Source organism: Semicossyphus pulcher, unplaced genomic scaffold (genome assembly GCF_022749685.1).
Source record: "Semicossyphus pulcher isolate SPU_LCO1_2020_fin unplaced genomic scaffold, fSemPul1.0.p SCAF_13, whole genome shotgun sequence".
Lineage (NCBI taxonomy): Eukaryota > Metazoa > Chordata > Actinopteri > Labriformes > Labridae > Semicossyphus > Semicossyphus pulcher.
The window spans coordinates 2,920,226-2,931,196 of NW_027211637.1; the positions used below are offsets into that span (position 1 = coordinate 2,920,226).

At 39.3% G+C, this 10,971-nt stretch overlaps 2 protein-coding genes across 2 annotated transcripts; one reads left to right on the plus strand and one right to left on the minus strand.

Annotated features, from left to right (window-relative positions):
• Positions 1-652: 652 nt before the first annotated feature.
• LOC138589268 (guanylin-like) lies at positions 653-4,261 on the plus strand. Its single transcript, XM_069659475.1, has 3 exons — positions 653-724; positions 1,716-1,911; positions 4,197-4,261. Exons 1-3 carry the CDS (start codon positions 653-655, stop codon positions 4,259-4,261), a joined length of 333 nt encoding a protein of 110 aa, XP_069515576.1.
• Positions 4,262-5,347: 1,086 nt separating this feature from the next.
• trappc6b (trafficking protein particle complex subunit 6B) lies at positions 5,348-10,222 on the minus strand. Its single transcript, XM_069660825.1, has 6 exons — positions 9,948-10,222; positions 9,792-9,859; positions 8,534-8,651; positions 8,355-8,438; positions 7,601-7,694; positions 5,348-6,661 (listed from the first exon to the last, which is right to left on the minus strand). Exons 1-6 carry the CDS (start codon positions 10,026-10,028, stop codon positions 6,630-6,632), a joined length of 477 nt encoding a protein of 158 aa, XP_069516926.1. The 5' UTR covers positions 10,029-10,222; the 3' UTR covers positions 5,348-6,629.
• Between the last annotated feature and the right edge of the window lie 749 nt (positions 10,223-10,971).

Genomic DNA, 10,971 nt, shown 5'->3' on the forward strand with positions numbered 1-10,971 from the left:
ACCTTGAACTCATCGTTGTGTTCCTCAAACAATTCCAAAAAGTAATGAATAAAGCTTTAAACCGGATAAGATTTACATGTTGGTTAGATTTAGGATTTTGTCACTAATATGTGACAAAATACTTCAGTTTAAAAAGCAAACTTATTTTGAGCTTTCAGACATCGTTAACGGTCTTAATCAGTAAAAATGAGATTGAACTAAATCTGACTTTTTTTTTAGTTTTATTGGAACATTGAGAGCACACATGCTGACCTGAAACAGATGTTAGAGCTGTGCATGAAGTCTTCCCCACGGAGAGAAAAATGAGCCTAACATTGTGCAACACCTGTCAAAGCCGATTAGCTGTTATTGATTTGTAGCCCCATTATCAACATCACAGTGCAGAGTACTGAACACAAGCTAATCAGCAACAAAAATGTAGGACAATTAATGGCCAGCATTATTCTTGAAATTTTCCACAGTTGGAGACAACAGAGCAGCTTTTATGGCGTCACAATCAGTGCCGGTTGTTTATTATTAACTACCCTGCAGGCGTTGCCAGCGGTGTGTACGAGTCGATCCCTCTATAAAAACACTGACGCAATGCTGCGTGCAGAACAGGGCTGAGAGACTCTCAGGAGGAAATTCATCAAATACCAGAGAAAACTCCAAGATGAAGACCATCATCTGTGTTTCAGCTTGTTTGGCAGTTTTGTTTCAGCTGTCCAGCGCTGTGACAGTAACGGTAAGAACACCTGAAACCCATCTGATGCCTGTTTAACTACAAAGAAGTAGCATAAGTTGAATTTTTGCTTTTTTTTCATCATATATCGTTGTTAACACGCTTCTCAAATGAGCCATAAACACCGTATTTACTGTACATAAAACATAATGATGGTAACTGGTTATTTTCCACCTTCAAGTGATATTATTCTTATCTTATTGTGAAAGGTCAAGGCACGTGTTGTCCCTCCACGTTGGAAAACAGAGGTGTTTGTAGTTGTTCTTTATGGCCACACATGGAGGTGGTGATGAAACCTGTTTGTAATGGAGCAGCGGACATGATGTTGTTGGAAAAGAGGACAGAAAAGAGAACATATTCTCTTCTTGAAGACAGTCATATTCTCAACCTATGAAAGTGTGAAAAAAGTGTGGATGAATTAAGGTCAGGCCTGGTTCCTTAACCTCCACACAGCCGACGAGAAGGTCCATTCGACGGTTCAGGAAGTGACAGAAACGGTCAGATAAAAACGTCTTTATCGGACATTAGAAAGGTGCTTGTGGAGGGTTTTTCTGAAACTGTGTGAAAAGCAGTGTGAATAACTGTGTGAAAAGCAGTTAATTTCAGTGTGAAATTAATGGACCCTAAACACCATTAACCCATAGATTTTTTTTGATGCTCAGACACCAGATAGTTTCTTGGGTTTATCCCAGTTTCCCATTTGCTCCAGAAACATGTTCCCCTTCCAGCTTTACACCTGCTTTGTTCTTTTAAGCACTTTAAGTGGAGACAGAAATTAAATCTTTATCAGTATAAACTAAAGACATGATTTAAAAAACTATTCCCTAATCAGAAGTACTGCAGGAGCCTTAAAAGTAATATGCAACGTTTAGAGACTCTACTTCTCAGTAAGGGAGTGTCTGAATCAAGTGGAAAAGTATGTGGGTCAACATTTCAAAAGTACCTGCAAACCACAGAAGAAGCTCCTCAGCTAACAGCATGTCACTCCCTGCAGGAAGGAGACTTGCAGTTCTCTCTGGAGTCGGTGAAGGCTCTGGGCGCTCTGATGAAGGGAGACGATGCCTCTGCTGAGCGGGAGCTCCGACTGGTGGAGTCCAAAGCAGCGGCCGTGTGTTCTCATCCTCACCTGCCCGAAGACATCAAACCTCTGTGTCTGAGGGACGACGCTGCAGCATCTCTGGCCCGGCTGGGTAAAGTCTCTCTTTAAAGACAAGTCTCCTATGTGTCTGAGGCTAACATACACTTCCCAGTTTTGTTAAAGGAACAGTTTGGATTTTTTAAAGTGGGGTTGTTTAAGGTACTTCTGAGGCACGGCCCCTGTTTGAAGAAGCCGGCCGGACTTCCTACATGGAAGCAAACCTAAGCACCGCTGCAGACGGGGTCAGGAGCACCACGTACTTTATACTCTTAAAAGAGTACTACATATAAACGAACATTTCAGCTTAAGTGCACGCTGTGTTTTAGTGTTTTGTCAACGTTTCACATTAACATCAGACAGCCCTTTCCTCTGCACTATGTCTTACTCTGCACAACAGCCCTGTATACCAACGCGTGCAGCGCACGGTATCTCAACAGCTGTTTGAGTGAGCGACAACAAATAAAAGAAAATACGGAAATATGGAAATTACCAAGTGTTTTCCCAGACATGCCGTTAAAGTGACGTATTTCCGAGTGAAACAGGACGTGCAGGCGGGACATATCATTAGAGGGATTTGATTTGGTCGTTGAGAAGTGGGCGTAGACAGACGTTCTCCACAGCGCAGTAGCTAGCTAACTGACCGAGCGCTCTTGGTGCTCTGCGGCTAAATGTTGCAGATTGATTGGTTGAAATTGTTTGGTGCTAACTTACGTAAGCACGCGTGAAATTTTGTTTTACTTGAAGAAAAAATGATCAGATTTTGATATAAGAATACGAAGAAATTTATTTTCTGTATTTTTTTTGGCCTATATTGTCAAATAGATGCACAATATTACAGAGGATTTGATCTAAAAGGATTAAAATGACATTTTTCATTTCACCTCGACTTTAAGTGTATGCTGCCGTATGTCAGCTGATTGGGTCAGAAGGTGCAGCGGCTGAAATCAAACTTCATGAAGATGTCACAGTTGGTGCTTTTTTTTTTCCGGACTGAGTCCTGGTTACCTTATAGATTACACCGAGTTCTGTCGATTGATGATGGCCTTAGATAGCAGTGGCTAGCTATCTAGTGCCACAGTACACTGACTATTGATAAGTACCTCATACAACCCCACTTCAAAAAACCCGAACTATCCCTTTAAAGCATCAAAAGTAAACCCATATTCCAACTAACCTCGACTCTATTCTTACTTTTTCTCACTAAGTGACTGGTCAGAAATAATAATAAAAATAATAATAATACATAGCAAGGTTCCAAAAATATGAAGTTAAAAATTACTTACCATAATTTTATCAGTGCCTAATCTGTCTGATCGTCTGACTCTTTCTCACCTCAATGGAAGTGATGTCACTTTTTTCTAGCAGGTCAAACTTGTGGGAACATGGGGTCGGTGTAGCTCAGCGGTTAAATCACGTGTCCCAAAAACAGAGGCCACAGTCCTTGATGAGGCGGCACCACGTTCCACTCCCGCCCTTGGCCCTTTGTCGCGTGTTATCCCCACTCTCTCTTCCCCTGTTTCCAACACGATCCACTGTCCTCTCGCTCTAATAAAGGCATAACAAGTTAAAAAACAAACAAACATGTGGAACATGGTGTTAACTTGGTGAGGGGTCAGAGTTTGGGTGATTAAGACACCAAAACTTCTGAGGGGTTATTATTCTCTTATCAGCTGACACTAATGTTGGCTTGTTGAGCAAGATGCAGCAGTCATTCTCGGCAACTGTGACATACAGTACTTACTGTAATGGAGATGCTAACTTTGTTAGCTTAAATCAGGCTAAATAAAATGTACTTACCAAAAGAGGAACAGCAGACTCCACAGTGTGTCTCGTAGTGTGACAGAACGCTTGTTGTTTTTCAGATCATTGTTGCAGTGACTTGTCAATCACAGGTAGCCACGCCCTAAATCATACCTGCTTTATCATCTGTTTGAGTCTAAACGGGAGCATCACTGACTGAAATGAACATCATGCTGTGTTGAAGAAGACTTGAAACTAGAGACTGAGAAACTCATTAGGAAAATGTTCACTAAGGTATCAGTAGGCTCAATTTCTCATTGACTAAACCTTTAGTTTTTAATAAGATGTATTTAAGCAACCAGTGGAGTCGCCTCCTGCTGGTCATTAGAAAGAATGCAGGTTTAAGGCACTTCAACATTTGCTCCACTTGTCAGACCCAGAGGCTACGTCCTCTTCTTGTTTACTCTCTCACATTGTTCATGAGGAGAGTCTGTTCTACAGGCAGAAAGGTCAGATACATGTTAACTGACATATCCTGTGGATGTTCACAGTCCCCAGCGTGTTAATAACAATATTACTGATGTTTGTTTTTTTCAGCTGTGATTGCCTCCAACGCTGACGCCTGTGAGATCTGTAAGTTCGTCGCCTGCACCGGCTGCTGAAGGGAAACCTGTGGTGTCATCTGTCACAGGACGACGTCTCCACAATCAGAAAATATACATAAAACAAAGGACATTAAATATTGATCTGTTTTTTTTACTTGCTCGCTGATTATATAATGTTGTTCTTGTTCTACAGTTACTATGGTTTGATGGTAAAAAGCTGTAGGTGCAGAATGTATGTGGTCAAGTTTTGTACATCTGGTTATTGTTTTTTAAAATAAAATATTTAAACATCATGAACCCTCCCTGTATTTAAGGAGTTTAAATGAGGTAAGATAGAGTGCTTAAACGAACGCTCTTGAACTTGGTTTGGATTCTTAACTTGATGAGCTGAACGACTGACGTCCGGTGTTATCAGAGAGGTCAACAGCTCATGTCAGAGGCAGAGAGAAAGACAGAGCTGGAAACATGACGCTGCAGGTGTATCCATGTTGGGTGGCAGTGAGTGGACTGATAAGTCTAATGTTTCAGTTCCAACCCATTATTACAGCCGTTTGTGAAACAGACACAGAACTTAAATCTTAAACGTCCTGGTTTAAAATCACACGCTGGCAGAAAGTAGAAGAAGTTTGCCTTCAGGACTTCCTGCCAGAAAGAGCTTCTCCTCTACCCAGGACAAAGCACAAGTTACCTTATTACCATATTATTTCAGCCGAATCTGGGTCCTCTCATAAACCTAAATATGCAGGTTTGGTGCCCTAACCAGACCGAGTAGTACACATGTTGATCATATTGCTCTGTGGTTGGATTTAAAGATATAATCTGGAAGATTTTCACTTAAATAAATGTCTGTTAAGTCTCTATCTATCACCGAATGAGGTAACACAATGGTGATTGAGCCGATGGCCCACTGATGAAAGCCTTTGCATTTGCAGTATAAAGTATTATTATGGACTTAATGGGTTAAAATCAAAGCCAAATTTAACAATGACTTTTGGTTTTACATGAACCTGGTGTCCTGGTTGTCCTGTGTTGGAGCCATCCATCCACCGTGACCTCCGGCAGATATAAAAGCCTTTTTTGTTGTTGTGCTTCAGAAACAAACGTCTGTGTGAGCTGAGACGTAAACACTGAAGCGTCCATAACTTGATTACACACTGGAGTTTATTTTAACTGATTCAACCTGAAGTTCAAACAAACAACTTAATCAAAAACAAAATCATTTCATAACATTGTGCAGACTGTTTTCATGCTTCCATTGTATTGCTGACCATTGTTAGTGTCGTGCTACAGTTAGCGTCTTTACCCTGTGGGGAGCGATGTGATCACAGACAAATGTCTTCATTCATTCATTTACTCACTTCTTATAAAGTCACATTTGAGCCTGTCTGAGGACTGTTGAGGAAAATGTTCCTCTTAGTTTATCCTAGCGGCTCAGCTGGGCTCCCTGTCCTTGTCTTTATATGTACATATTTGGTCAATAGAGAGGGCTAACTCTGTAGCTCCTAGAAGAACTAGGAAGGGTGGGAAAATACATGTACATTATTTATATAAAACTATTAGTGATGATAATCAATATATGATAATTACTTTCAAAATAATTTATAGTTTTTCTACTGTAAGAAATCAGATTGGCTTTGTGCAGTTTACTTTATAGCCACCAGAGGGCGCCAAAGCATTTTATAACATATTCAATCAAAGATTCATTTCTATAACGCCGTATTAGGGCCATTGTAAAAAACAAAGCCGCGATTATAAAGTCATAAACTTGCGAGAAACAAAAACTATTAAAATCGTGTTTATAGGAACCTTTTTTGAGGTTCACGACCCCCTCCCTCTCGATTCTCTTCTCTGCCCTGTCTGCTCTGCTGCTCACACAGGCGTGCATGGCACGGAGCTCGGAGCAGATTCAGCCTGTTTTCTCTGCACACAAGAAGCAGACTACATAGAGGAGAAAGACTGAGCGACCCTCTGCTGCAGAAACACACGTCTCTATGCTCCCTGTTTGCCCCAGGGGTTACATCACACATGGCAGTTACCCTACGACCTCATGACGGATACTAAATTTAAACAAACCTGCATAACAGAAAGAAAATATACAAAACTACTTTAAACTCTCCTATAAACACTTTTTTCAGGCAAATTAACCACTAAAGTTTCTTACAATGGCCCAAATACGCTGTCGTACATTTCTGTATAATTAATCTCATATAATATAATCGTATAATATAATCGTCGTGGCACTGGAAATGATTCGCTCGCTCGTGCTTATAATGACTTTTGACAGTCATCACTGTAATCCCCAAAAAGTAGAGACAGTTACATTTGACTGATGATGAGGATGGATGGCACTTCCCTTTCATGATAAAATCTCAAAGATGTATGAAGGCAAAAGAGAGAGCGGGGTGAGTGAGGCCTCTGCTGGCGGCTACATTTTCTGGATCATGACCTGGAATTTACCTGCAAAGAGTAAAAGAAGAAAGAGAAGCAGATTTTAGGCCATCAATTATTCATGAATCAAAAATGATCACTTTAGATTACGATCATGTTTGATGTGGACAGTCATGATCAGTAAGCAGCCTTTGACACAGGCGAAAACATTTGACTTTAATGTTTCTGAAAACATCACAGCACTGTTGGACTGCAGTTAGTGTGTTGGTTTGTGGAAGAGTTTCAGGAGTCATATATATAAATAAATATACAAATATTAAATAGTGAAAAAATAATGAGAATTAAAGCCTCAAATTATGAGTCAATCTTTAACTTTTTTAGTTTAAGCATTCATACCTCGATTAGAACAAAAGACAGCTATGGTCTGTTCAAAATGATGACTGGTAATGTCTGAATGCCCTCTAGTGGTAAGAACCTATAACCACATGCTGATAGCTTCACTGGCAATGAATAAGCCCGAGTGTGCAGTGGCTGGGTTCATAGTATATATTAATAAAAGGCTAAATCAAAGCTTAAATAAGCTTTAATGAGGAAAATAATTAAAACGGTGTTTTACAGCAGGTTTGATGCCTGTAATATTTAGTTTAGTTTACCTCTTTCACTTTGCTGATTACATTTTCCGATATCAGTTGATATAACTGAAGAAATAAATAAATAAAAAATAACACTGTTCATTGTTTAATTGTATTAACAATTTAAACGTGTAGGAACCACAAGCATTAAAACAAGCAAACATTGGGGCCTAAAACAAGATGTAGCTGAGCATCCTGCTCAAATTGTTCAAAATGAGTTCAAGAGCACAAATTAGTACTTTGAGAGCACAAATACAATGTGGTTATGTCACTCCTAAGTGAATAAAGTTTGTCTCAGGTAAAACAACATACATTTTGACAGAGATTTGGTTTAAAGGTCTCTGATTGGACGATGGACGGGTGATGTGTTTCTTACATGCAGGCATGATGGAGACCTCAGCTGTCACGATACTCTTCACTCCCAGGTTGGACAGAGCTCCTCTCACCAGACCGCAGGTGAAGGCCAGATACTGCAGAGAGACAGTCAGTCAACAATCTGCTATGACATCATGACTCTTGTATTAATAACTTTAAATCCTTTAAATATTGTAATTTATTTTGTATTGTTGTGACTTCTTTTTGTTCTGTGCTAAATGCTTTATCGGTGGAAAAAAGGCCACTTTTTGCTTCACTTCTCAGCCTACGTGTGCATGAACCAAATGTTCTCAAATCTTTACAGCACCAGATACAGCAGGATGTCGTATCATGTAATCAGGCGATGTGTCAGTATGTTACAGGACATGTTACACAAGTACTACACTGTATAATTCGAGGCCACGCAAAGTTGGATCACTGGCTTTACATTCTTGCAGAAACACACAGAAGAAACTAACTCTGATGACGGCTTAGGGAATATAAACATGTGCACTGGGAAGATTTTTTATCTGGAAAACATAAATCAATGAAACAAAGAATCTAATAAAACATAAAGAGCGATTGGAGAGCACACAGAGCAGAGTTGGATTACCTGCAGGCTATTTGATTACAACCGTGCAATGTTGCTGGTTTTTTAACTCTGAATGTGAGTCTGGAGGTGTGTGAAGCCCTGGTGGTCTCTGATCAGCTGCCTCATTAAAATAAACACTGTTTAAGAAGGAAGAGGACCTTGTAGAACAGATCATTAAAGGCACCTTTGGGGCTTGATCCAGATACTGTTTCCCCGCTGACAGCTGACTCAGTAATCTGAACTTGTTGTCCTGCAGAACGTAGATGCCCTGAAACACATGACAGCATCACATTAACACAGAACACAGGTTATGTGACTGATAGGGTGTGAGTGTGTGAATGAAAAGATCTGATAGAGTGTTACCTGGTGATTTGTTCGAAGGTTGTCGATTTGCTTCTTGAACACACAGGTCCAGAAGTCTTTGCAGATGAACTTCATGACGTCCAGCTCGTCTTTGAACCGCGCCGTGTCTTTTGTCAGTCTAGAGAAAAAGTAAAGCAGCTCATTGGTGTTCAGCTGTCTCCTGCATGAGGCCCTGTATGTAAGGAGTGTCGCGATGCTTTAAATCAACAATCAGATTAGTCTTTCTATTTCAAGGTCACAAAACGATTTTTGATTAAACCTTTTATGCCACATTTGTAGTTTTGCAGTGACATATGGATCACTAAAGCCTTGAAAATGTAGTTTTATTTGTCAACGACATGTTAGTTATTTGGATAAGTCGCAGCCTCAGGGAGGATTTCTATTCATTTTTAAATTAGTTTGAAGTTTGGCTTAGCTTGCTAGAAGTGGTCATGATGTCTCCAACAGTGCAGCTGTAGGCTACACTGTCTTGTCTTTTCACATTAGCAAGAAGGCAGGAGTGTACAGAAAAATATGTACTTCACAAGGAGAAGATATTAAAATTAAGAATCGAAAGAAAGGTGCCCCTGGTTAGTAGGTCTTTCAATACTTCCTGATGTCTCCATCCTGTCTGTGACTATTTCATACATATTTTTAACTAAGTTTCTCAAACATCTGCTCTCTGTTATTTCATCAAACAAGAAGGATGAAAAAGTGTATTTATTGGGGACTATTTTAACACATGATTAACTCATGTGGTGCTCTAAGTGAGTATTTGGGCAGCAGGATGGTGTTTGTGATATTAAGTAAAATAAATGACAGTGTGTGTGTGTGTGTGTGTGTGTGTGTGTGTGTGTGTTCTTGGTAATGACGGAACATGTCCCTCAGTGGCACAAAGAGGCTCACTGATGTGGTTTCACTAGTCTTTTGCCAACAGTGGGCCTCTATTGCACAGAAGAAGGAGGATTTGTTGACTATAAAAAAGTCATCACTGTCATTAGAGTAATGTATTTCTCTGACATTATTTATGTAGCATTGTTCCCAATATATTACAAAAATATTGATATTGCAAGTGTCCAGAAAGATGATAATAAAGTGAAAGAAATCTCTCAAAGTACTGTATATGATGAATCTCTGTCTGCTCACTTTATCAAGAGTCTATGGAGTTCCAAAGCATTGTTATTAAACCCTAGTTAAACCCTGTACAGTAAGTATCATGTTATATACAGACAAAGTACAAACACAGTAACTCTTTGAAAAGCAGAAGTGAGCTTGTTACCTCTCTATTAGTCCTTGGCCGACCCTGAAACCCATGTTTTCCAGTTTGGTGATATTTCTTCCATTCTCCTGAATGAATGACAGAGAAGTGATGCAGTTAAAAACGACTAACCGTTCAAGCTGTTGAGGATAAAACTCCTAATTGACAGTGTCTTACCGTCTCTCCGTTGTCAGCTGTCTTGTAAATATACTGTATCAACTCGTTGTGTAAAAACTGGAAAGGAGCCTCGTCTGCCATTCTTCTTCCCCTTACACAAACTGTGGTTCTCTCAGGAGCTAGCTCGCTAAATACAGTCTATGAACAGCCGGTACACTGTGTCATTTACACTCGGGCCGACATTATTTCAAACACAGACTGACGGCTAAAAAACAAAAACAGACATTGAACAGGAGGTTTATTAGACATATATACACAAAACGTTTCCTGCTACTTCCTTGTTATTCTTTTTCACCACCGGCGAAGGGCGAGGTGATGGTAAAGAGTGCAGTACTGCACCACTGCCCCCCGCCGGCCTGGAGGGTCAACTGCGACATCTTTAAAAAAGCAGTTGAGGACCCGTTTGTTTACTTGTCTTTGTTAAATCTGTTTACGTCTGTTTTTATGTAGTTGTCTGTATTTTTTGTCTGTTGAGGTCTCGCTGATTTGCCTCTTACTATTTCTTATTATTTAATTACTTAAGGCTATATTTATTGTAAAGCACTTTGTGGCGTTAAGTTAAATTTAATAAACTTTACTTACTTATGTAAGATAAAGTTTTATCAATAGCCGAGTATATATCAAAATATGTAGAAAAAAATCTAAACATTGTTAAAGAAAACTAGCATAATTTTCGTTAATATGTTTATATCTGTGAGTATATTATTAAAATCAGTGTCTATGTTTATAAATGATAGATTTATAGATATATGTATAATTTTTATGTACTTTTTTTTTTTTTTACATTTCTTTAAAAATCATAATATATACATTTAATAATGTACACAATCATGTGTACACATCACCTGACTGATACATTTAAGACATACTGCATACTGTATGATTCATCTGTTGTGTCTAACAAACCGCCTACCTAATGCCGCCAGCGTCAGACACTAATGTGTCATGAAACAATGTATGGGAAAGCTGCCTTTGAGTTTTCTTTACATACATTATCTTTGTGGTGGAAAGCTGAAAATCACAA

Excerpts from the sequence above, each read along its gene's own strand:
- LOC138589268 (XM_069659475.1), top strand. The coding sequence starts at position 653 with ATGAAGACCATCATCTGTGTTTCAGCTTGTTTGGCAGTTTTGTTTCAG. Across the intron at positions 725-1,715 it reads CCAGCGCTGTGACAGTAACG|GAAGGAGACTTGCAGTTCTC; the intron begins GTAAGAACACCT and ends CACTCCCTGCAG. Across the intron at positions 1,912-4,196 it reads AGCATCTCTGGCCCGGCTGG|CTGTGATTGCCTCCAACGCT; the intron begins GTAAAGTCTCTC and ends TGTTTTTTTCAG.
- trappc6b (XM_069660825.1), bottom strand. The coding sequence starts at position 10,028 with ATGGCAGACGAGGCTCCTTTCCAGTTTTTACACAACGAGTTGATACAG. Across the intron at positions 8,439-8,533 it reads ACCTTCGAACAAATCACCAG|GGCATCTACGTTCTGCAGGA; the intron begins GTAACACTCTAT and ends CATGTGTTTCAG. Across the intron at positions 6,662-7,600 it reads GGTCTCCATCATGCCTGCAT|GTAAATTCCAGGTCATGATC; the intron begins GTAAGAAACACA and ends TACTCTTTGCAG.